At 53.9% G+C, this 25384-nt stretch overlaps 1 protein-coding gene across 1 annotated transcript; it reads left to right on the top strand.

The window, feature by feature from the left end:
- Positions 1 to 1305: 1305 nt before the first annotated feature.
- On the top strand, positions 1306 to 24941 carry RBM5 (RNA binding motif protein 5). Its single transcript, XM_081106294.1, has 25 exons — positions 1306 to 1419; positions 2556 to 2635; positions 4152 to 4317; positions 4948 to 5103; positions 9137 to 9206; positions 9672 to 9745; positions 12086 to 12169; positions 12978 to 13038; positions 13487 to 13552; positions 13804 to 13964; positions 14373 to 14470; positions 15059 to 15146; positions 15272 to 15349; positions 15432 to 15504; positions 16117 to 16202; positions 16589 to 16673; positions 16867 to 16958; positions 19213 to 19374; positions 19872 to 20021; positions 20201 to 20272; positions 21250 to 21429; positions 22049 to 22123; positions 23248 to 23345; positions 23423 to 23552; positions 24385 to 24941. The coding sequence occupies exons 2-25, from the start codon at positions 2619 to 2621 to the stop codon at positions 24508 to 24510; spliced, it is 2448 nt and encodes an 815-aa protein (XP_080962420.1). The 5' UTR covers positions 1306 to 1419; positions 2556 to 2618; the 3' UTR covers positions 24511 to 24941.
- The last annotated feature ends 443 nt before the right edge of the window (positions 24942 to 25384 follow it).

Below are 25384 nucleotides of genomic sequence, written 5' to 3'. Positions count from 1 at the left end.
TAATGATGGGAAGTTGTGCTAACTGGATGCATGAAAAGACCACCTCCTCACTGGCGGGAGTCCAACACATCTCTGAATCGTCCAAGAATCTCTGCTGCTTCCTGCCACAAATGTTATGCCTTTCACTTTGGTCGTGGATTCATTTTTGTTCAAATCTTTACTGAGTGCACACTGTATGCCGGGCACCAGTAGAGGGACCAGGGATAGAGTACTGAACCAAATAGACAAAGGACCCTGCCTTCCTAGAGTTTACATTCTAGTGGCTGAGGCCATGGACTCTGAAATCAAACGTACTAGTTCATATCCCAGTTCCAACACATTAGCTCTGTGTGACCTCCCCGCTCTGCAAAATAAGGACAATAGTAGTGGCTTTGGCTAGGTGGACAGCAGTTGCAGCTAGGAGTGGTCAGATTCTAGAAATATTTTTAAAAATATATTTCTTTATTGATTTCAGAGAAGAAGGGAGAGAGAGATAGAAACATCAATGATGAGAGCGAATCATTGATCAGCTGCCTTCTGCATGCCCCCCCCACTGGGAATCGAGCCCACAACCCGAGCATGTGCCCTTCAGTCCGCAGGCTGACGCTCTATCCACTGAGCCAAACTGGCCAGGGCTAGAAATATTTTGAAGGTAGAATGAGAAGAATTTGCTGACAGGTTGGGTGCAAGAAAAAGTCACAGATTACTCCAAGGTTTTTGTGTTGAGTAACTGGAAGCAGGGAGTTTCCACTTATGAGCCAGGGAAGGTAGTGGAGAGGAGGCTGGGGTTTTGGCTGTGTTAACTTTGAGATACTACTAGACATCCAAATAGTAACTATTAAATTAACCCTTAAAGTAACAAGAGAACATCAATGTAATACTTTTTAGACCTGCTTTCAAGAATCCTCGTCATTTCCATAAATCTCAATTTCCTCATGTGCAAAGTGGATTTAATCACCATTTCATAGGCTATGAAGACGAAATAGATATTTGTAAAGTATCCTGCCCAATAATCTTAGCGTCCAATAATGCAACATAAGATGAACTAGCGTTTCTTATCTTAAAACCGGGTTAAACGCGCTTGTAACAAAGACAAAACATTGCTATGCCTAATAACGGTAAAGGCTCTAAGCCGGGGCTGCAAAGGGCAGCTTGGCAACGGGCGCGCGTTTGAAGAAGGGAAATACGCAGGAAATTAACGCGGGGCGTAGTAACTGACAGGCTGCCCTAGCGACCACACTTCCCAGCAGCCCTCGCGCAGCCAGGCGCCTCCGCGGATTGGACGACGCCTCGGGGGGCGTGTCGGGGGAGGGGTGGGCGCGAGGCACTGTGGGTAGGAGACGGCGGTCGACGGAGGCGCCATTTTGTGGAGCGGTGGTCCCCGGTTGGAGGTTCTGAGACACAAACCCGCTACCTCGGCCGCTTGGATCCTTCCTGGAAGTAAGTGCGGCGCCGGGCGTAGCGACCGGCGGTCCCCGCTGTCGGGGCGGTGCTCGTGGGGCCTCCCGGGCCCCCGCGCTCGGGACGCGGCCGTCAGCTCCGGCCGGATCTCTCCGCGGACTAAACTGCCCGAGGCGGCGGAGGTCCGCGCTCCTCGGCGCCGCCCGCGCCGTCAGCTTTCCGAGGGCCGCCCCCCGCCCCGCCCCGCCCCAGGCCCGCTTCCTTCGGGCTCTGGCTCCGCAGCCCAGATGAGCCAGGAGCCGTCGCGGCCCCTCGGGTGCCTCTCGGCAGCCCCCAGCCGCCCTCCCCGGGAGGCTGCTCGGTGATGGCTGCTCTGCAGGCGGGGCCCTCTGGGGGGCGGGGGGGGCGTGTGCCGGGAGCTGCGGGGAGCCGGACGCCCCAGTCGGCCGCGCCGGCGCCGCCATCTCGGCCGCGACACCCCGGGAGGTGGGTCTGGGCACCGGCCCGGCGTCGGGGGCGTATCAGAGGCTCTGCCCAGGCCCCTGTCTCCCGGGCGGCTCTCCCCGATCCCGATGCCGCCAGCGTTCGTTGGGGGCGGCCCGGGACAGCCTCCGGCCTCGCGGGCGGCGGCCCCGGCCGCGGAGGTCCGTGTCGCCCGGGAAGCAAGTCCAAGCCGTGTCCACGCTGGCCGCTGGCCGGATGGCAGTGGCTTCGGGGCCGCCGTTGTGTCGCAAGTGGAGTGGATTTCAGTCAGCTCGGCATCCCGCCTTCCGAAAGGTTTTCGGTTTCCCCCGAAACGGTCGGGTCTCCCGTGGCTCCTGAGTCAGGGCCCGATCGCTGCTGTGAGGGTGGCCTCCCCCACGGCGGGCCTTGGACGCGGAGCCCAGGGCGCCGGCCCGCGCCGTCCTTTCTGCTGTGTAACCCGCAGGGGGGCCGGAAGGCCTCCCGCCGCTCCCTCGGGGGCTCCTTCCCCGCAGGCCCTGCTGTTGGAAAGGAGGTTCCCCCCGTTAGTTAGCAGAACAGCGTGACTTGAACGTTGACAGTTTGGTCCCCAGCTTCCCTCCCCCCACCCCGCCCCCCAGGCTTCGATGAAGTTCCGGCCTCTGTAGTGTCCCAGCCCTGGAAGGACTGACAGTGACTCGGGTTTGCAGCAACCACTCTCTCTTTTCTTCTAGAAAAAAACAAACCCCACAAACCGTGAACCTTTCGGAGCAGCGAGCTAGAGCTGCAGTCAGACAATGGGCTCGGACAAACGGTAAGTCGCCGCTGCGCATGCTTGGACCTCAGAGTTTCCCGGGGACGGAGCAGTTTTTAAAAAATTGTTTAGTGTATCAAACAGATGTGCAGGCGCCTGTCTGTGCCAGGCACTGCTGTGCGCACTCCCGTGATCCCTGCTCTCAGCAGCGTGTAGTGCAGGGAGGGAGCGGAAGTGGGGTGCGAGTCCTGCTGCAGGAAGGCGGGGAGGGTGCTGCCAGCACTCGGGGAGCGTGGGGTTCTGGGAACAGCCGGTTAAGCTTCCCGGGGAAAGTGTTATCTAAGGTGGAGCCTGAAGGGTAAGGCGTGCGGGTGGAGTGGGTCGGAAGGTCCCAGGGTGGGTCACAGCTGTGCAGAAGTCAGTGCCTGGCTGCAGCCGTAAGCGACCACCGAGGGCCAGTTCCTGTTCCCTGCATGGCAAGACGACCCAGATTTATAGGCTGGGAAATTTTCGACCACGGATTACACACAAACTGCTAAAGAATTAGCACCGGGTTAAGTGGGAGCTGCGGCTGCTGTCAGCTGTGGGTTCTCCCACTCAGGCCATTTGATTGAACACACAGCCTTTCCTTACTCAGCCACCTGCCTCCTTAGCGTCCAGGCCAGTCCCAGTGAAGGACCAGATTGATGGCCCCGCGGGACTCGGGAAATGGTCTTGTCACGTGATGCCATTATTTTAATTCTGTGTCAGCAGTCTGTGGTTCCAAATAACTTTCAAAATTAACATTTACCTTTTTAGGGCCCAGGCTTCACATCCTGAAACAGTCCTAGGCTACTGGTTTTCATTGATTTCTTTTTATTTGGATGCTTTCAATGCGCCCTTATAAACCTGTCCTTTGTCTTACCCTTACACAGCAGTTTTATGAACCTGGTACATAACTTGTGAAATAACTATGAATATCTGTGGTCAAGTGGGTTCAAGCCTCTTGTTTTTAGATTTCCCAGTGCTGCCCAGTAACCAAAGATAAACTAGATGTTATAGGAAATAATGTTCTCTGACAACGCTGGGTATGTCTGACAGATGAACTACTTTGTTCACTGCCTGCTGGGGGAAAAGATGTATGTAACTCATCCAGGCTATTGTGATACCCTTGAGAGCAGATGAGTCAGGATGTGCTCTCCTTTGAAACTGGGTGAAATGCTAATAATTTATTTCTCCCTACCTTTGATCACTAAGATCCAAGTCAGGTGTAATGGGGTGATGCATAGACCACAGGCTTGGGAAAATACAGAATGCATTTGAACATTCCCTTTCTCAAAAATATTAAACCCAAACATTTGATATCTGAATTTTCAGATTTAGTGTGAATTCCTAAAACTTAGTTTTGCATTTAGGAATATGGATGTTTTCCCACTGGTTGTCTTTGTGACCTGGGATTTAGTGATAAATTTTAAGGGATACATATAACTATTTGTATATCTTGTAAACTGAGCTGTGGACATGTGTTCAGCCATGTTTTCTAAAGGTGCAAAATGTGATTTACTTTAGAATAAACGCAAAATATTTTCCCTGGCAGAGTGAGCAGAACAGAGCGAAGTGGAAGGTACGGCTCCATCATCGACAGGGAGGACCGCGATGAGCGGGAGCCCCGGAGCAGGCGCAGGGACTCGGATTACAAGCGATCCAGTGAGGACCGGAGGGCGGACCGATACGACGACTACCGGGACTACGACAGTCCCGAGGTGAGTGACAGCAGCTGCGCGTGGGCTGCCAGGGTTCGTATGGCTGTACGCGGGAGACGCCCAGGCTTCTGGAAGTGAGATCCCAAGTGTGGACGTCTCTCCGGGGCATGACATTCAGACACTCTATTGTAGTCATAGAAATGTCGGCCAGGGTTCACTCAGGGCTTGCCCTGTCCCAGGTGCTCTTGAGTGCTTCGCTTCTGTGAGCCACTGAGGTCTCGCTCCAGCCTGTGAGGTGGGTGGTCCCCCATTTTAAGGATGCGGCATGTGGGTGTCAGACTGAGCCAGCCCTGCGCCTCAGCTGGCGCGGCTCTGTTTAAAGCAGTCGTGCTGCACATGTCATTCTGCACTGGCCTTTTCCTTTCCCACTGTTTCCTCGCACATCGTCTTCCTATCGTAACGGGCAGTGGCATCTCGCTGTGTTGGCATCTGCACGGTGAGTGGTTCAGCTGCTTCCTGACCTGAAGGATTGGTGACAGGGTTTCTTTGGTTTGGTTCTGCTGTTTTAGGAAACGCCGCAGTGACGTTGTCATGGAGTTCTTGTATCCTCGCTATTGTTCCCGAAGATAAATTCCAGGAGTGGGTATAGAGCCAGTGGGTTTCATTGTGGTTTTGTTTATTGTAAATCAGAGAGAACGTGAAAGAAGGAACAGTGACCGATCCGAAGATGGCTACCATTCAGATGGAGACTATGGCGAGCATGACTACCGGCACGACATCAGCGACGAGCGGGAGAGCAAGACCATCATGCTGCGCGGCCTTCCCATCACCATCTCGGAGAGCGACGTAAGGGGAACAGCAGCTCCGTCAAGCGTTCTGGGCACAAGGAGCTTCTACCCTTGTCTTGTGTTACTGTTTGAGCTCAAGCTGATAGCTCAGTTAGTGAAGCAGGTCTGTCTTTAGGGTCGACTTCTCTCAGCTTGGTTCATTCATGCATATAAATTCCCATTTAGACTGACATTCCTTACTGCAGGGATCGGGTGTTATTCCTTCAATAGCCCTCAGAAGGCAGTCAGTACATTTTTATTGAATTGATTAATTATTTGGTGAGCGTGTATCAGTAAAAACACTTTTGTCCTGATCTGGCCCCATTTGATTGGATGAGAATTGCACTGTCATTTGACACATCCGGAGCCTGTTGAACAGGAAGGCATTCTGACTCCCCAGTCCTCAGGCTGGCCGGCTGGGGCCTTGGTGCCCTGGCACTGCCTGGTCTCTTTTATTTTAATTCTTTTTTTGTTTGTTTGTTTCCTCTGGGCACTGCCTGGTTCCCAGTGGCATCTGTCATTCCATCCAGGCACATCCACCCCCTGATTCCCCCGCAGGCCACCTTGGGCATGTCCATCGTGTGCTTTTTCTGCTCAAAGGCTACTTTCTGCAAAGCCTTTCCTGACCCACCAGGTGGAAGGCCTTCCTCCTCTCTTCCCAAGCTCTGTATTCGTGACATTCATGTGGCACTTACATCAGCACATCTCCCCACCACCACCATTCCCCCCCCCCCCCCCCCCCCCCGGGACCAGCCGTCTCTGAGATAGGCTTCCACGCTCTAGTGCAGGAAACCCCTCGGCCGATGGTGGTGGTGAAATGGATGTGAGGTTTTGAAGTGTTTTTGAAAGGTGTAAATGCATAGCATTGTGTCAGTATCGTCTTGGAGTACTCAAATTAAAATTCTAACTAACGTTTATGAGTTTGAGACAAAGCTGAAGGTAAATACTGGGTTCGCACAGCTATGGTCTTCTAAACGCTGGAAGTGGCGGTGTGAGGTGGGGCGCTGGAGTTAGTGGTGGGACACTAATGGGGACCCACTGCACACCTGCCGTGTGCTCTGTGGATGCTCCGTGACGCAGAGCCATGGATCCCGTCTCAGGAAACGCTTAGGTCAGTGATGGCGAACCTCTGACACGCGAACTCATTTTTTTGGTTGATTTTTCTTTGTTAAATGGCATTTAAATATATAAAATAAATATCAAAAATAGAAGTCTTTGTTTTACTATGGTTGCAGATATCAAAAAATTTCTGTATGTGACACGGCACCAGAGTGAAGTTAGGGTTTTTCAGAATGCTGGCCCGCCGAGCTCAGAAGGTTCGCCGTCACTGGCCCAGGTGAATAGCTCAGGTCAGTGGTGAGGACAAAGCTGAGGAGACGGTCGGTGTTGGAAACAGTCTGTTGCGAGAGGTCCTCAGGCGCCTCAGAGCTTCGAGGGGGTGTTGCTGGTGGCAGGTGAGGAAGTGCTTCCGGGTGAGAGACGCTGAGCTGGGCCTTGAGGGGAAGGAGGGTTTTGTCTGGTGGGGGGCTGGCGGGAGTGGGGGGCTGGCCTCCAGGCAGGACTTCACAGGAGCAGGCCTAGGAATAGAAAGATACTGGATTTAGACGAGACCTTGCACCCAGCTTGTGTCCACGAAAGTTGAAGGCTGTGGTAGGAGAGGTGGCTGGGAAGGTGCTGTTGGGACAGGTGCTGGAGGCTTTGGAAGCCCAGCTAAGTGTAAAGGGAAGTTACTGGGCGTTTTGCCTGGTAGCGAAAGCTGTGCGGGCTGGAGTGATGGGAGGAAGCGTGATAGTTAGCGAGGGCAGAGCTGAGCTCAGAGCGCAGCAGTGAGCATGTGGCGTTGGGAAGAAAAGCCCCCCAGGAGCCAGTTCAGGAAAGAGCCTGTCCATCCGACTGTCCCCTTGAGGCGTCTGTGGGGCCTGTGGCCCTGGGAGCCCAGGGAAAGTGGTGGTGTGGGGAGAGCAGGCTCTAGCTGCCACTGGGGCCTCCCTGCTGGCGACAAAACGAGATTGTCGTGCTTGTGTTCTAGGCTTGTTTGGGGAAGTAGAAGTCTCCGCCATAGAAGGCTGGTTTTCAAAGTAGGGTTTCTGAGGTGCCCAAATATTACAGAACTAGGGTCCCTCGACCTGGCCTGCGCCCTCTCGCAATCCGGGACCCCTCAGGGGATGTTGGAGGCTTGGTGCATGGTTATGGCCCGATCCCCACAGACCAGGCTGAGGGGACCCAGCAGTGCGTGCACTGGGCCTCCAGTGTGCATATAAGATCCTTCGTTAATCTCTTCCCACCCCCTCCTCCCCCTTCCCTCTGAGATTCATCAGTCTGTTCCATGTTCCCATGCCTGTGCGTTGAGCGTCTGCCCCCTCGTGGTCATTGTGCGTCATAGCTACTGGTCAGGCAGTTGCTTAGGCTTTTTTTTATTATTATTAATATATTTTATTGATTTTTTACAGAGAGGAAGGGAGAGGGATAGAGAGTTAGAAACATCGATGAGAGAGAAACATTGATCAGCTGCCTCCTGCACACTCCCTACTGGGGATGTGCCCGCAGCCAAGGTACATGCCCTTGACTGGAATCCAACCTGGGACCCTTGAGTCTGCAGGCCGACGCTCTATCCATTGAGCCAAACCAGTTAGGGCTGTTTAGGCTTTTATATAGATAGATACATAGTCTTAGAAAAATTGTTGGGCTCTTTAAAACACTTTAAAAGCATAGTATTTCATCTTTTCCTGAGCTTCAGCTGTCGCTTTCATTCTTGTTTGCCTCTTTCGCTTGTCCTCCCACTGACATGGGAATTCTTAGAGTAACTGTGTTTAGTTACTATGTTGCCATGATGTTTCTGTATCACTACTTTGGAAGGAACTGTCTTTAGTTACAAAGCATGAGGTAACCTGAGTCAGTGTAGCTTCTCATTCTCTGAAAAATTTAATACAGTCCATTTTCCTTGTTTTGGGTGGTTGCTGTCTGTAAATTCACTGCTCCTAGAGGTGATCCAGAGCTAGGTTCTTGTGAGCTTGTCACATTTTGCCCACCTTGTTTTGTATGTAGTTGCTTAGAGTTGCCTTGTTTAATAGGTATCGTTGATTTAGCAGCCTCGAACTCCTGGCCAGCAGCACTGTAGGTCATGGCTGAGTAAAGCTTACCTGACACATATATGGGGCACCTCGTGGCCTTGCACTGGGGAGTCATTAGCCAGTGATGTCAGCAACAGCACGGAAATGGGACAGCTCAGCGCTAAGCAGACTGAAAGGGCCCTTTGTTTGGAGCGTGGCCGCGGGAACAGGCAGGAGCGATGGGCACGGACGCCGCAGCGCTGACTTGCAGTCAGAGACTTAGGAGCAGGCATGTTCGCAAACAGAAGCCACGCGTGATGAGGATCGACGGCGTGGCCCTGCAGCCTCTGCACGTGGGGGCCGCTGAGAATCCCTGTTTCACAAATTTGCTCCTGTTTTTCCCCCTGAGAGTATTGCTTCCTGGAATTATTACCAAAGAAACGAATACAGTTTTTTATCATTGCCTTTTGCAATAAGGGCTTGGCGTGGCATCGGTGAGAAACCTGTCAGCCAGAATTGCTGCTTCTAGGCCCAGTTAATGTTTATTTTAATTTATTAGGGCCTAACAATAGATGAGCTTTGTTAATTTTCATCATTAAAGTAAATGTAAGAAAATTCTTTCTTAAGATGTGCAGAAACTACTTAGCTTAAGGGGAGTTTCTCGTTTTTTGGCCATTGGTTCTGCTCCTTTAGCATAAAGGGCCGTGAGATGAGGCTACAGGGGGAGGCGTGGTGGACAGGATGCCGGGAGCAGACCGTGTGTCCTAAGGTAAATAATGGGCCCGAGGGAGCCCAGGCGGCACACAGAGCTTTACGGGCGCAGCGACACGGGCGTTCCTGTGAGAGCCCTCCTAGTCCGTGTGTGGAGTAATTGCATTCGGCGGATGGAAGTTCAGAACTTGGCTAATGAAGCAGAGATGCAGCCCCAGTCCTTGAACTTGCTTTGGTGCGGAACAGTTTGTGGCTGAAGCTTTAACTGTAAATGTGTAAAACCCTGTGCAGATTCGAGAAATGATGGAGTCCTTCGAAGGCCCTCAGCCTGCGGATGTGAGGCTCATGAAAAGGAAAACAGGTGAGAGCTGAGTTCCGCTGTCCGGGCCTCTTCCCCGTCCCCGTCCCCAAGACCCTCCTGACCCCCAGCCTTCGAGCACATGAATTCAGAATGACAGGTTTGCCATGGCTAAGGAATGTGACTCTTTGCAAACGATGTTATAGAGCATCTGAGGACGTTTTTAAAAACTTTGTTTTTAGGGGCTTTTCTTTCCTCCGGTAAGTAGTGTTGTATAAACTTCTTGTTCGTAGTCGGTTGCATGGTTACTTTTGAAGCGTGGAATCAAATCGAGTGGCTTTTAGCTCAGGCGGCTTGGTTCCTTGCCATGGCAAAGTATCAAGAAGATCCCCAAGTCAAGTCACATTTATAAAACTGCTTCCCAATTGGCTTTGTCCCACGGTGTTGAAGCAGTGGGAGAGAGATTCGCCTGTTATAAAGGAACTGACTAACACAAGTATCCCGTCTATATCTGAATGCTGTCTCTAGGTGTAAGCCGTGGTTTCGCCTTCGTGGAGTTTTATCACTTGCAAGATGCTACCAGCTGGATGGAAGCCAATCAGGTTGCTTCACTCACCAAGTCTAGATATTCATGAAAATGGAACAAGTCTGTACAATTTTAAAAAAGGTTGAAGGAGTGGTTTGTTCCAAAGGAGTGACTTTACAAAAAGAAAAGCTTTGTATATATTAAAATTGATGCAACTAGAATAAATCTAGTCCCAAGGACGCATGGCAGAATTCGCTCTGCCCTTGGCCGTATCTGCCTGGCGGGGCTTGGCTACCCCTGACCACCTAGCTGCTACTTACCAAACACTCCGTGTCCTTCCCCTGCTTACATGTTCCTGTTCATGGTGTCATTGAGAGGAATCTCAGAATCTCCAGCTCTCTCTGACAATGAAAAGAATTCAATAGAAGTCTGCTGCAGGCATTTTACAAGTAACTCCCTATTTCTCCTGGACCACACCCCCCCAAGGCATTTCTGCTCATGTCTTCAAGGGCTAGTTAAGGGCCTGGCGGAATGTGTGGACAATAAGTCTGAGGAGTGTAGCGGGGAGCCAGTGCCCTGCTGTCTAACCTGGTTAGAGTGGCATTAACATTCTAATCTCCCTGGGAACGCCTGGGCTGGCGGTCCAGAGCAGACCATTGCTGGTTTTTGGAGGTGGCATGAACTGAAGTGTCAAGATTGCGTTCAGTGCTTGGCACAGACATGACGTTTTTCCAGGACTCCAGAGCACAGTATTGACGCCTTAACCAAGTGCATTCTGGGACGTTTTCTTAACGCCTGTTGCTTCTCTGCAGCATTTTATGATTTGTCACCCATAAGTGAGAATTCTATCCTTTGATTATTAATATATTGCCGTTTATAACTAGACTCACTAATTTTGATTGGTTAGATTTTTAAGCCTTGTTTTCTTAACCCTGCGGTGGCACCTGATCTTCTAAAAGTGGAGCGTCATGCGTTTCCCACGGGGACACCATCCCCGTCCCTTCAGAAGGTGCGCCAGCTCCTGTGAGTCTGTTCCCTCGGCGTGGCAGCATCGCTTGCTGCAGTGGCTGTGTCTGAGGACTTGCCTGGGAGTTTCAAACTCCTAAGGGATGAAAAGCCTGTAAGACCTTTTAAAATCTCCACAATTTTAATGTATACAAAGCTGTGTTAGTGTAATACTTTATTACAGTTCAAACTCACTCCAGAAAGCAAAGGCCAATAGGATTAGGGACTCAGTGGTAGTTTGGAGTCTCCCCAGCACCCACCTCTCCTAGTGGGTGACCTGTTGCCATCTCTCCCGGCTTCTTTATTTTTGCTTCTGTACAAGGAGTGGGTGGCCCCTCGGCGCCTTCCTCTCGGCCAGACGTGCGGTCTTGCCTTTAGATCTTTCAGAGACCACATTCACAGCATGTCTTAATCCTCCAGGATTTGCAAGAATCAAATTGCTCAACAGTATGTATGTTCAGAGGGTTAGACTCCTTTTAAAAATCTGGATATCTAACCTCCTGCTTCAGTCACCCCGTCCCTCTCCTCCCCCCAAAAAAGAGAAAGAAAAGGTGCACCTGTTAATGAAGACTCTTTGGGGGCAGGTGCTGGGCGTGCTCTTGGCTGGACTGATTCAGCTTGGAGTCTTGAACTTTTCAAATTAAGTCCCTCTAAGTCACGTGGTTGACTTGAAGGATGAGGTGGCGTACAAGCATTTACGAATCTTTCCTACCCCCCTGAAGAAACTTCATTGGCCTCCTGGTTACTCATCTTGAAGAGAGAGTACCATCTATTTCAGTGAAAAGCACATCTGTCACCTAGGACATTACAGGCTGCAGTTGGCAGAAAGAAGCCTCGCTTAGCTGATTTAGACTCGATGGCATTCAGAATAGTCCCTCCTGAGCAAGAGCTGTGACCAGACTCCCTTTCAGAACGAGTTTCCCTCCCCTGCAGCTCTTCCTGAAGCAGGAGTTGGGGGGCAGGGCAATGTGAAGGCGCTCAGTTGCCTAAGGATGGGGGACGGGGCCAGGCGAAGCGGAGCCCGAGGACACGTGCTAAGGGCTTAAGTAGGAGACAACTCAGAATTGGGAGAGTGTGTTTTCTGCTTTTTGAACTAGACTGTCACCTCGGGCAGCCTGTCACCGCCGAAGGTTAGGACTCCTGTCTGCTGGCGACGCGCCTGGTGCGTGTCCGCGGTTAGCGTTGGGCAGCGTTCTCAGCATCCCTGACTCCGTTTACCTTCACTCCGCATCCCATTCTCTTGCTGCCTGTCGGAAGGATTGGATGGGCAGAGTATAGGTGGCGGTGGTTGGTCCTCCCCGTATTGTCCATTTAATTCCAGAGCACTGATTTTTCCGAAGTGTGCTCTGCCCTGGGAAAATGGACACACGCTTCCCACAATGGGAATAACTAATGACTTCTTTTTTTACAGAAAAAGTTGGTGATTCAAGGAAAGCACATTGCAATGCATTACAGCAACCCCAGGCCCAAGTTTGAAGATTGGCTTTGCAACAAGGTAAGGCTGTTTCTCCCGCGTTACCTGGCTCCTTCGGGGTTTTAGTGTGTGTGTGTGTGTGTGTGTGTGTGTGTGTGTGTGTGTGTGTTCGTGTTCGTCCAAACAAGGGACCGGAAGTGCCGGTCACCGGTGTTTGTCATAGGGTGACTTTTGTGCTTTGTGATGTTCTTTGGGTCCCCCTGTTAGAGGACAGAACCCCTAGAACACTTGCGTTTTTATTTACTCAGCCCAGGTCCTCAGCCCAGTGCTTTAGTTAAGGTTTTAGGTGTGTTTCACGTGACGGTTTCTTCAGTTCCACAGCTCTCAGCTTTGGGCAGCCCTCAGTGACATGAACAACAGTCCTGTGACCCGGCTCAGGGCTCAGGTTACGTGAGTCCTGTCAGGGCCCAGGGCACCACGTTGAACTTGGGTGTGGCATCGACATGTTGAGAGGCTCGCACTCTGTTCTGGCTGCGCCCGTGTCCACTCCTCTGTCTGCGTTGTCTGTGGACATGGAGTGGTCCGTGTCGGCGCTTCGATATGAGGGAGAGCTTCGCCACTGACTCCTTGTAGGTTTCTGAATGAACTGAAACTTTCCTCCAACTTGATAAAAATGCAGTTTGTGGCAAAATAGGCCAAGATGTGTTTTTCTCAGAGGAATGCCCGTAGCAAAGCAATCTGAGTGTGCAGGGTAACACCCTGTGTCTTGGGTCCACGGTATTACGCGCTGCGTTGACATTACTGACTGGGACGAGCCCTGGCCCTGCCGCTCTGACCCACTTGGTTCCTAGTGAGCCTGGCAATTAAGGTGAAACTTTTTTTTTTCCAGTGCTGCCTTAACAATTTCAGGAAAAGACTAAAATGCTTCCGATGTGGAGCGGACAAGTTTGGTAAGCCCGGGTTCAGCTGTTTGGAATATGCAGTAAGACCTGACTACTGGGTTGTCTGTGAACTTGAGGGAACGTATAGGTTTTAGGACATATAAACAAGTAACTTGGATACTTTCCTGAAACCTGTACCATAGGTTCGGTAGGTGCTGCTGGTGACAGCGGGCACGGAGGGGCCTTTACTTCCCAGAAGGAAGTCTGCTTGCCGGGGTGCACTCTGCACCTGCTCTTTGAGCACAGGGGTCGGGTCAGCCCTCCACGGGCCCGGTCTGTGCATTTCACACCGACCATGTCAGAGTTCACGAGGTTTTATTACAGCCACACGTGGGTACAAAAGAAAACAACTTCACTAAACACTCAGGCTTTGGGGTGTTAATATATTTCGTTACTAAATGCGTTGCTGTGCTGTCTGCCTGTCTTCTGTTGCTGATCTCCCTCCTTCCTCCTGCAGACTCGGAGCAGGAAGTGCCCTCAGGAACCACCGAGTCGGTTCAGTCTGTGGACTACTACTGTGACAGTAAGTCCGTCTCGCCTGCTGGCCTCTGTCAGCGCTTGGCTTTTCTGTTCTCTGACCCTTTTGTCATGCGCAGCAGCAGCTGCTGCAGGGTGTCCTATAGAAGGTTGGTTTTTAGAATCTCCTCCGTGTCAGAAAGAAAGGTACACTAGGAACCTCCCCAAATAGATGTGCGTGTGTGTGTACTTGAACCTGCCTTGAGAAGCGCTGGCGGTGGGACGCATTTATACGTCATGTGTCTCCTTCGCCCCCAGCAATCATTCTCCGCAACATCGCCCCACACACGGTGGTGGACTCTATCATGACCGCACTGTCCCCCTACGCGTCCTTGGCCGTCAACAACATCCGCCTCATCAAAGACAGGCAGACGCAGCAGAACAGGGGCTTCGCGTTTGTGCAGCTGTCTTCCGCCATGGTGAGGGGCTCGGGGATCTCTCCTTTGCAAAGAGACAGCCTCAAGAGGCAACGGGGTTCATCCCGTGGTGATACTAAACTGTGAGCCCAAAGTTCAAGGCTACCTAGTGGGGTGTGGCAGTGCTAAGTCACGGGCCGGTCGCGGGAGGAGTGTGGCGCGGGCGGGGCGATGCCTGAGCCCCAGTGAGTCCTTCGGGCTTTGCCGTGGGTCGACCTCGCATTTACTCCATTAAGGGCACGGCGCCTCCTCGTCCTGGAGGAGTGGGGGTGGTGTCTCCAGGTTTCACAGCCGCAGACAGCAATGAGCTGCTGTTCTTTTTTGAGAGAAAGCTCTGTTCTTTCCAGCGGGGCGGGTGGTAGGGTGAGGTTTCCAGTTACACGACAGTGGATTCTTCCCCTTCTCCTTCAGGACGCTTCTCAGCTGCTGCAGATATTACAGAGTCTCCACCCGCCTTTGAAAATCGATGGCAAGACTATTGGGGTTGACTTTGCAAAAAGTGCCAGAAAGTGAGTGGCTTCAGCATCCTTGTTTCAAACTGCTGTGCGCGCACGCTTGTCCGGGATGCTTTGCTGACGGTCCCGTAAGCTTTGTCTCCACGCTGGGCCACTCCCCTCCCCGGTCACCCAGGCCGAGAGGGAGACCGTTGTCTCCCCTCAGAGCTCGGTACCTTCTGGCCTCTGTCACCAGTTGCCAGAAGACTTGAGAACGGGACACAGGCGGGCCGAGCGGGGGGGGGGGGGGGGGGGGGTGAGTGCTGTGCCGGCTCCAGGGCAGACCTGTCTGGAGAGAATCCCTTCCTCCCGGGCTGGCGGGCCAGGCTTCATGAGGATGGGCCCCATCTGGCATGTAGGTTTCCGGTGTCTAGTGTCATTGCTCATCCAGCAGACGCCTCATTGGGTGGCGGGTGCTCAGTAGAACAGGGACACTTGTCCACCGAGGACTTTGCCCAGGGAGACCCCTCCCCGTCTGCAAGGTGGCCTTGCTGGCATCGGAGACCTCCCACCAAGGCTGGAGGGAATCACTGTGTCCGTGGCCTGTGGGGTGACGGCCTGGAGCATCCTGAGGGGTCACATGGTTGGGTCGTTGTGTTTTAGAGACCTGGTCCTCCCCGATGGCAACCGGGTCAGCGCCTTCTCTGTGGCCAGCACAGCCATCGCTGCCGCCCAGTGGTCGTCCACGCAGGTACGATGGCCCTCCTCCGCAGTGCCTGCCTGAGTAGCTCTCGGACGGTTTTAGGGAATCCTTCCTCGTTTCCCTTCCTGGTGTCCACTAAGGTGGTCTGTTCGTTGTCTTTTGGTGTTTTCTAGTCTCAAAGTGGCGAAGGAGGCAATGTCGACTACAGCTACCTGCAGCCCGGCCAGGACGGCTATGCGCAGTACACCCAGGTAGGTGGTAGCTTGGACCGATCCCACTTCTGGTTCCAGAGGGTTCTGAGAACAGCAGCCTTAATGGTGGACTTCTCTTCAGTACTCGCAGGACTACCAACAGTTCTATCAGCAACAAGCTGGAGGGTTGGAATCTGATGCGGCATCTGCATCAGGTAGAAACTTCGTCTCCCTTTTCTCTTTTGTTTGAGGAGAGGCACCTACGTGTTCCAGCGACACCCAGAGCTCCGAGTCCATTCCCCGCACGCTGGGGGGCACGTTGAGGGTTGTCAAGGGGCTGGGAAGATTAGGGTGCTCGTGGTCACCAAGATCTGATCACAGCCTCTTAGAGAGCGTGTCGCAATGAGGGTTCATTCTTGGACTCACCTCTATTGCCTGCTCTGTGTCCTCGGGAAGCATGAGTGCCCGCGCAGGGTCAGGGGACAGAGGGTGACCTGGAGCCTGGTACCCAGACGTCCATCAGAAGGGTCACTACTAGAAGCCTCTGCTTACGTTTTGTTCCAGAATCAGGAAAGCCTTGGAGCTCGATCTCTCCTCCGCTGCAGAGCAGAGATGGTCTCTCCTCCATAGCATCAGCAGCAGGCTGACTGCGCTGTCTCACTCTAGCAGGGTGTGCAAGCGGAATGGCCGTAGGTCAGGGCATGTGTGGGAGTCACTAAGATCTCACAGACACAGACACAGAGGCTGGGCTGGGCATCGCGGTGCAGATGCTCGGCTCCGAGTGCCGTCCGTGCCGGCTCTCCCTAACCCCGGGGCTTCTGCCACAGGCACAGCCGTGACCACCACCTCGTCCGCTGTGGTGTCCCAGAGCCCGCAGCTCTACAATCAGACCGCGAACCCGCCCAGCTCTCCGGTAAGCCTGTCTCCCAGGCACAGCGAGCGCCTGTCGGGCGACTTTGTTTTGCTGGCCGAGTATCCTCCTTTCGTGCTGCAGGAACCACCCCCAACCTTACTTCTCCCTGTCCGGTGCTGTTAGATGATAAAATAATGTGCGTGTGTATTTTAAATGTCACATTCCAAACAGGTGTGTTTGTGTTTTCTGCATGCTTCGACTTAATGACCTTCAGCGAGAAAGTGGTAGCTACGTGCGTCTGGCTCCAGGGCTGCCTTAGAGCATCGTGTGTGTTTGTGTGTGTGTGTGTGTGTGTGTGTGTGTGTGTGGCCCTTCCTCCTGGGTGGTGGTGATTGCACCCTAAGAGACTGTACAGTTGAACTCATTGGAGCCGCTGTTCTTTGCAGACTGAGGAAGCACAGCCTAGCACCAGTGCAAGTACCCAGGCCCCTGCCGCTTCCCCGACTGGTGTAGTTCCTGGTACCAAATACGGTAAGCCGGCCGTGGGGCTGTTGACAGTTAGAAGGTCCTGGTTGTTGCCTTTGTTTGACGAGTTCCTCTCCCTTCGTGGGTGTCGGAGGGACGTTTGGGGATGTGAGAGAAGACGGTGACAGCTGCATCTCGGCCGAGAACTGGAGTGCAGCAGTGTCTGCCTGCTGACTGGTTGCTGGTTTTGCCTTTGCAGCGGTGCCAGACACGTCCACTTACCAGTACGATGAGTCTTCGGGCTATTACTACGATCCCACCACAGGGCTGTACTACGACCCCAACTCGCAGGTAACTGCACTGCTCTCCTGGGTTCCACTCAGCACATCCTAGCGTCATTGAGTCCCGGGATGAGGCATGAGGTGAAGTAGCCCCTGCAGAGGAGCAGGTGACCCAGATTCGTTTTAGCTTCTCCACAGCCATCGAGCCCTGGCCTGTGTGGCTCACTCAGTTGGTTGGAGTGTCATCCTGTAACCAAAGGGGCGGGTTCAATCCCAGGTCGGGCACTTGCAAGAAGCGGGCAATAGATGTAAGAGAAAAACATCGATCCATTGCCTCCCACCCCGACTGGAAATGGAACCCGCAACCTTGGCTTATGCAGTGGTTCTCAACCTGCTGGCCCTTTAAATACAGCTCCTCATGTTGTGACCCAACCATAAAATTATTTTCGTTGCTACTCCATAACTGTAATGTTGCTGCTGTTAAGAATCGTCATGTAAATATCTGACATGCAGGATGGTCTTAGGCGACCCCTGTGAAAGGATCGTTCGACCGCCAAAGGTGTCGCGACCCACAGGTTGAGAACCACTGGTATGGAGATGATGCTCTAACCAACTGAGCCACCTGGCCAGGGCTCGAGGATTTAAGTTTTTAATTTGTAGGTTAGAAAAACTCCTTTGAGGTATAACATACATACAGAAAAATGCACAGAACTGAAGTGTGCAGTTCTCTGAATGTTTACACTCCTACACCAACCAGCACTGAGGAGAGAGCAGCCCTAGCACATGGCAGATCCCCTGCCCCTGGCAGTCAGGACCCCCCTTCTCTCACTGCTGTTCTGACTTCTCACCATGGACTCTTTTTCAAGTAGCATTTATAGGTGGCTCTTAACCTTTCTGTAAAGACCCAGATAGAGCCCCAGCCGGTGTTGCTCAGTGGATAGAGCGTTGGCCTGTGGACTGAAGGGTCCCAGGTTCGATTTCAGTCAAGGGCACATGCCCGGGTTGCAGGCTCGATCCCTAATGGGGAGTGGCAGGAGGCAGATGATCAGTGATTTTCTCTCATCATTGATGTTTCTCTGTCTCTCTCCCATCCTTTTGAGATCAATAAAAAATACATTTAAAAAAAAAAAAAAAGACCCAGATAGAAGTTGGCAATTGTATGTCTTTTCCACATCTTTTTTTAATTGAGATAAAATCCACCGTTTTAACCATTTAGAGTGTACAGCTCAGTGGTGGTGTGTGCGCTCAGAGTGTATCTCTGTCGTCGACCATCACCGTCATCTAATTCCAGAACATTTCCATCATCCCGTGGAAGCCCTGTGCTCCACTCCCTAGCCCCTCGCCCCGGGAACCTGTCTGCTCCTGCCTCTGGCTGCCCAGTCTCCCATTTCAGATAAACGGACTCAGATGTGACCTTGTGTCCAGCTTCTTTTCTTAGCCTCTCTGTTCTCAGGGGAGAAGTTAGCAGGTTTGTGGAGGGGCGTTTTATTTTGGGTGGTGTATGCGATTTTTAAAGAGGAAAGCAGCTTTAACACTCCGTAAATAAAACTGTGATGATCAGGAGCTGGAGCCAGAGAATACAAGAGAAGTGCTTTTAACAGGAACTTGTATTGAGAGCCCATGTGTCAGAGCGAGGCGTGAGGCTGAGGGCGCCGAGCAGGCCGAGTCTGCCGCTGCCTCCACCTCCGTGAAGTCTGGCCCCTTCCCAGGCCGCTCTCCTTGCTGGACACAGAAGGTGCGGCCTGTGTCTGACCCACCCACTTCCCAGCAAGAGACATAACAGGCCCTGCTGTGGGTCCCTGTTGAGCAGGTAGAGTGACAGACAGGGAACAAAGCAAGAGAGAGGTGCCGCCTCCGCTGGGCAACTCGTCCTTCCCACGGCCTTCGGTTCCGGTTCCTTCACCTGCCACCACCTTCCGGGCCCCGAGCCGGTGTTGGCAGCCCTGTGTTTGGTGGCCTCGATGTCCGAGTGCTGTGCCTGTTTGAACCAATTGAGAGCAGTTAGCTGGTTGTCACAGGGGATGTGTTCTGGCCTTTTGGTTTGTTTCAACGGTCTGTGGAAAGGAGCCGGGTTAATGAATGGGAACTAGACTCTTGAGAAGAAACCAGATTATACTTTCACTCAAGAAGTTTCACACTTTCGCTGGCTGGTTCATCGTCCTCACCCACCATCGTGCAGCTCCCCTGTGGGCAGGAGGTGTGATCTCCGCAACATGTTTTGTTTGTTTTTGTTTTTTTAAAAATAACTTTGATGTGTCTTTTGACAAACTGTTTCTTTAACTGTTGGACAGCAGAGCGTCTGCACTGACTGTGTCTGTTTCTAGTACTACTACAACTCCCTGACGCAGCAGTACCTGTACTGGGACGGCGAGAAGGAGACCTACGTGCCGGCCGCCGAGTCCAGCTCCCACCAGCAGGCGGGCCTGCCTGCTGCCAAGGAGGGGAAGGAGAAGAAGGAGAAGCCCAAGAGCAAGACGGCCCAGCAGGTGAGGCGCCGCCGGCCGGTTCCCGCCGGGCGTGCTGTCCGGGGTTCTGGCTGTGGCATTGCGGTCCGCTTCACCTGGATTCCTTTTTTCCTTTCTTTCATTGGATTTGTTGATGTTTAGAGAGAGGAAGGGGGGCATCCATTTGTTGTGCCGCCTATTTGAGCATTTTTGGCTGCTTCCTGTGTGTGCCCTGACCGGGATCAGACCCGCAGCCTTAGCATATTGGGACGGCGCTCTAACCAGCTGGGCCGCCCGGCCAGGGCGAGCGTTTGGCAGTATGTCAGTGGTACCGCCGGTGTCTGTCAGGTTGCCTGTGCACTTGGGACTTGGGGGCCTCAGGCTGTGGAGCAGTCTTCATGTGGCGACTCGGAGCGGTTTGTGGTTGGAAGTAGCAGCAAAAGCGGTTTTGTTAAGAGGTGGCTGAGATAAGACCCGCGGTGCGGCGCATGCGGAGTGTCTGCCTGAACGTCTCTCTGTGGTGGTGGTTTGGGCATTAGATCGCCAAGGACATGGAGCGCTGGGCCAAGAGTCTGAACAAGCAGAAAGAGAACTTCAAAAACAGCTTCCAGCCTGTCAGCTCCTCGCGAGAAGAAGAGAGGAAGGAGAGCGCCGCGGCCGACGCGGGCTTCGCTCTGTTCGAGAAGAAGGTCTGGGCGGCGGGCGGCGGGGCGGCGGGGCGGCGGGGGGCGGCGGGGCGGGCGGCGGGGCGGGCGGCGGGGGGCGGCGGGGCGGGCGGCGGGGGGGGGGGGCGGGGCGGCGGGGGGGGGCGCTCCCTCGGACGCGAGGCTGACGGGACACGAGGCTGATGACGTGCTGCGCTTCCCAGGGAGCCTTGGCCGAGAGGCAGCAGCTGATCCCTGAGCTGGTGCGGAATGGAGACGAGGAGAATCCCCTGAAAGTAAGGAGCTCGCCGGGGTTTAAAGGCCGAGTCTGTCTCACTGGCAGCGAGGCCTCACCCGGGAGGCGGGGTGTGGTCGCCGGGGCGGGTGTGGCGGCTTCTGCACGGACTCGTGCTGGGGGCTTTGTGTTCCCGGAGGGAGCGGGCGAGATGGAGCAGGAAGGACGCCTGAGTTCCTCAGCTCAGCTCATTGCGTTTGACTGCGTGTGTGAGTAGTTTTGGGTGTGGAAAGGGAACTAAGAGGAAGTGTGTGTTGTTGATCCTCACCCGGGGATATTTCCCCATTGATTTCTAGAGAGAGTGAAAGGGGGGAGGGGGGCGAGAAGCATAAACATGAGGCTCACACATCGATGGGTTGCCTCCCATGCACACATCCAGGCTGGGGATTGAACCTGTGACTCTTCAGAGCGCAGGCTGGTGCTCTAACCATTTAGCAACACCAGCCGGAGCAAGAAACGTCTTTTACTTACTAGAAACTGGGCTGTGTGGGGCTGTTTCTCTGATCCGTTGTGTTTGGGGTTTTCCTGTGCGGTCAGTGGTCTGAAGACAGCCACCTGGGAACTTTCCTTGGGCCCCACGCGGTCGGTACCAGGAAGGCTGTTACCAGCACTCGGGCCCTGGCTGCTCCATGCAGTGTGCAGTGTGATTGCCGCTAAGGCAGCGGTTCTCAACCTGTGGGTCACGACCCTTTGGCGGTCAAACGACCCTTTCACAGGGGTCGCCTAAGACCATCCTGCATCTCAGATATTTACATGACGATTCATAACAGCAGCAACATTGCAGTTATGAAGTAGCCACGAAAATAATTTCATGGTTGGGTCACAACATGAGGAACTGTATTTAAAGGGCCAGAAGGTTGAGAACCACTGCTCTAAGGTGTGGCACAGAGCCATGGAGGATGCGTTACTGCCTCCAGATATTAGCTATACTACCCGCCCATTGTACATTGCCAACGACCCTCCTCCTCTTGTCCCCAGAGGGGTCTGGTGGCTGCTTACAGTGGTGACAGTGACAATGAAGAGGAGCTGGTGGAGAGACTGGAGAGTGAGGAGGAGAAGCTGGCCGACTGGAAGAAGATGGCCTGCCTGCTCTGCCGGCGCCAGTTCCCAAACAGAGACGCGCTGGTCCGGCACCAGCAGCTCTCAGACCTGCACAAGGTGCCTGCTTCTCCCAGCTCTGGGGCGGGAGGGGGGCAGCTGGGCGCTGGGGGGCTTGGCCGTGAAAGTGCAGTGGATGCTCACGATGCATGATTGTCTTTTTTTATATATTTTTTATTGTGAAGCGGGAGAGAGAGAAAAACATCTTTGATGAGAGAGAATCATTGATCGGCTGCTTTCTGCACGCCCCCTACTGGGGACCGAGCCTGCAACCTGGGCATGTGCCCTTGCCCAGAATCGAACCCAGGACCCTTCAGTCCGCAGGCCGACGCTCGATCCACTGAGCCACACCAGCCAGAGTGTGCTTGCCTTTTAGAGGCTGTTCCTGGTCACAGGCGACCGCAGGCACTGCGGGGTCCCTCCAGACCACTGCAACGAAGCGAGTTGTGAGCTTCTTGCTGGCAGGGGTCTCGCCTTCAGTTTGTAAAATCAGCACCTGAAGCGCTGGGGCCTGCTTGCTGCGGCCTCGGGGTGAGAATGAAGGAGCGTGGGCTCGTGCACGCTGCCTCTGCTTTCGTGCTGGGGTCGCTGAGCTTAGAACACAGCAGACATGGGTGACGTTAGGATGTGTCACCTGAGGGTGGTCTGAATTCTTACCTGTGTCACATCTCTTCTGCAGCAAAACATGGACATGTACCGGCGGTCCAGGCTGAGCGAGCAGGAGCTGGAAGCCTTGGAGCTGAGGGAGAGAGAGGTGAGCGGGGCGTGTGCCGCTGGAGAGAGTCTCAGGTCTCTGCCTTGAGCTTCTGTTGGTAGCACTTGGTTCCAGGTCCAGGGGAAGGTAGGGAAGGTGATCACACACTTAGCGGCCGCTGTGGCTCGTGAAACTGGACCCAGGCCACACGTGCTTTGCGAGCCCTGCATGGTTCCTTCAGGAGGTGCCCTGAGGCCTGCTCTCGGGTCCTGAATGCCAGGTACTTGCAGGGGAAGGACCCGGGTTTGAGGAAGGAGCAGGGGCTCTCTCTGGCCCAGTGCGGGGAGCCTTCCTGAGCGATGCTGAGGCTTACATTAGGCCCAGGAGGCAGCAGGGCCTGAGTGGTTGCAGGGGATGTGGAGGAAGCAGTGGATGGGGCTCAGGTGAAGGCAGCAGAAAGCCTGTGCATCCAGCAATGGGCAGGGAGAATGGAAGCCTATAGATTAGAAATGAACCCGTGGGCCCTAGCTGGTTTGGCTCAGTGGATAGAGGTCGGCCTGCAGACTGAAGGGTCCCAGGTTCGATTCCGGTCAAGGGCACAGGTCTGGGTTTTGGGCTTGATCCCCAGTGGGGGGCGTGCAGGAGGCAGCCAATCAATGATTCTCTCTCATCACTGATGTTTCTATCTCCCTCTCCCTCTCCCTTCCTCTCTGAAATCAATAAAAATATATATTTTTAAAAAGAAAGAAATGAACCCATGGGCAAGTTACTTGAAATTCCCCCCGCAAGTAATCGGGAGGTTCTGTAGGTAGGGGCTGGTTTCTGTTTTGTTGTTTTCCTGTTTGTCCCCCACTGTTTATGGTGCCAACTCCCCAGGGACTGCCGACAGGTCTCAGGCCCGGGGGTGGGCCTGTCCAAGTGCCGAGGGGAGAGGATAGCTCTGTGCTCCTCCTCCTCCTCCTCCTCCTCCTCCTCCTCCTCCTCCTCCTCCTCCTCCTCTTCCTCCTCCTCCTCTTCTTCCAGGACCGTGGCGGGCTGTGACACGTGGTGGCCGATAATAAGCCTGCTCATTGGGGACGTAGCTCTCCGCAGGGCCCGCAGTTTCTCAGGCCACTGGTGAGGCCCTGGAGCGTGGCTGCCGCAGGCTGAAGCCTGGTGTCCGAGCTGTGTTTGTTCTCGCGCAGATGAAGTACCGGGACCGCGCCGCTGAGAGACGGGAGAAGTACGGCATCCCCGAGCCGCCAGAGCCCAAGCGCAAGAAGCAGCTGGACGCGGGCACCGTGTATGTGTCGTGAGCACGTCCCGCCTCCTCCGCGGGGGCTCGAGCCCTTTAAGTAACTCTGTGTTTGCCGCTGGCAGGAATTACGAGCAGCCCACCAAAGACGGCATCGACCACAGTAACATTGGCAACAAGATGCTGCAGGCCATGGGCTGGCGGGAAGGCTCGGGCCTCGGAAGGAAGTGTCAAGGCATCACGGCCCCCATCGAGGTGAGCCTGGGGCGGGGCTCCGGGGCCTGGGACCCGGGCAGCGACCTGACACGAAACGGCGGTCTCTCCACAAGGGGTTCTGCTCCCTGCGCCTCCCTGACTCCGCCTCTGCTGAGATGGCAGTTGGGAGGGATGCTCGCGTTTTCTGGTGTTTGGTGTTGTCCTAAGGGCAGACCTGTTTTCTCCTGAGGCCTGTGTATTTCTGTGTCCTTGGTTGTAAACAAACCCTTACCACCACGCAGACCCCTGTAGCCGCCATTGGGTTATTGAAAGGTATCGTGCTTTTGTTTCTCTCCTAGTGGTTTTGGTTAGGCATAAAGCAAATTAAAATGTAGGGTTTTTGTTCACGTGAAGAAATCCTTTAGTTGGTCGGAGGTGAGATTGAGGTTCAGTCCCAGGATCAGGGCACCACCCGCTGGCCTTCTAGACAAGACCCCGCAGTCACCGCTCCCTCCCCACCTGCGCCACCACTTAGGTCACCCCTTCCCGGCCGGGTCTGCGGGGAGCTTTGCTGGCGCCAGGCCGCCCTGCCGCTGTCTGAGCCCTTAATTACCAGGCCTTTCCCGGCTTTGGTCATGTTTGGGGCCTAGGGCCTAGTTTCCGGCGCCGATGCTTGCTCAGCAGACACTGGGCGTGGGGGCGGGGGCGGCTCAGTCTGCCTGTCTCCTTGGCCCATTTTATTCCCTCAGACCCTATACCGGCTCCAGGTCTCCAGTGCAGAAGTCCTGGTCTCTGGCGCCTGGTGGGTGGTCCTGCCCGGTAGGGAGTGGGCCGGACGAGGCGTGGAGCGGCCCATCGCCTGCCAGCGCTGACAGCAATTTTCTGCCCCCAGGCTCAAGTCCGGCTAAAAGGAGCTGGCCTCGGGGCCAAGGGCAGCGCATATGGACTGTCAGGTGCGGATTCCTACAAAGATGCTGTCCGGAAGGCCATGTTTGCCCGCTTCACGGAGATGGAGTGAGACTCCGAGAGGAGAGAATGAGGAGCTCCGAGGGCACGGATGGGCCACCGCCCAGTTCCCTCTCCTGTCGCCAAGGGCATGCCTTGCGCTGCTCCCCGCTCCCAGGAGCCCTCTGGGTTGTGGGTGAATGCCTTCCTCCTTCCTGCCAGAGGGCTTGTGAGCGGCGAGGGACTGGTCTTTTATACTTCCGTGTACATAGTGTCACGTACTGTTTTACGTGTAGCCTGCGTGTGGGCCGCCAGCCCCGCTTTCCTGGGGGCGTGGCGACGCCCTAGGTGGTGTGCGACACCAAAGCCGCCTCGTTACTTGTGTTTTTTCTTGGCAAAAGCCTGTGTATATTTGTATATTAAACATTTGTACAGAATTTTGGAAGATTTTCAGTCTAGTTGCCAAATCTGGCTTCTTTACAGAAGAAATACCTTGAAAAATGAGTGGCTGTGTCTCTTTATTCCTGGGAGACGGGGTGGGTGAAGCGTGTCAGCCAGTTGGGCCTGGTGATGACGTAAGTTACTTAGAGGTGCTGTTTTATACTATTTTCCATGCTCTGGTCATGCTCAGATGTTTTTTCCCCATTACAGTTTACATTCAATATTATATTTTACTTCTTTTAAAAAATGCATTTTATTGTTTTCAGAATGGAAGGGATAGGGAGAGAGAAAGAGAAACATCAATGATGAGAGAGAATCATTGATTGGCTGCCTCCGGCACGCCCCACACTGGGGATCGAGCAGGCCTTGTGCCCTTGACCAGAATCAAACCTGGGACCCTTCAGTCTGCAGGCCAGCGCTCTAGCCACTGAGCCAAACAAGCCAGGGCCAATATTACTGTATTTAAAAATTGAATTTAGAAGGGGAGAGAGAATGGAACATTGATA

The sequence above is a fragment of the Myotis nattereri genome (genome assembly GCF_964212035.1).
Source record: "Myotis nattereri genome assembly, chromosome: 14".
NCBI lineage: Eukaryota > Metazoa > Chordata > Mammalia > Chiroptera > Vespertilionidae > Myotis > Myotis nattereri.
The sequence above is the reverse complement of the archived record's forward strand: the minus strand, read 5'-3'. Positions and strand labels throughout refer to the sequence as shown.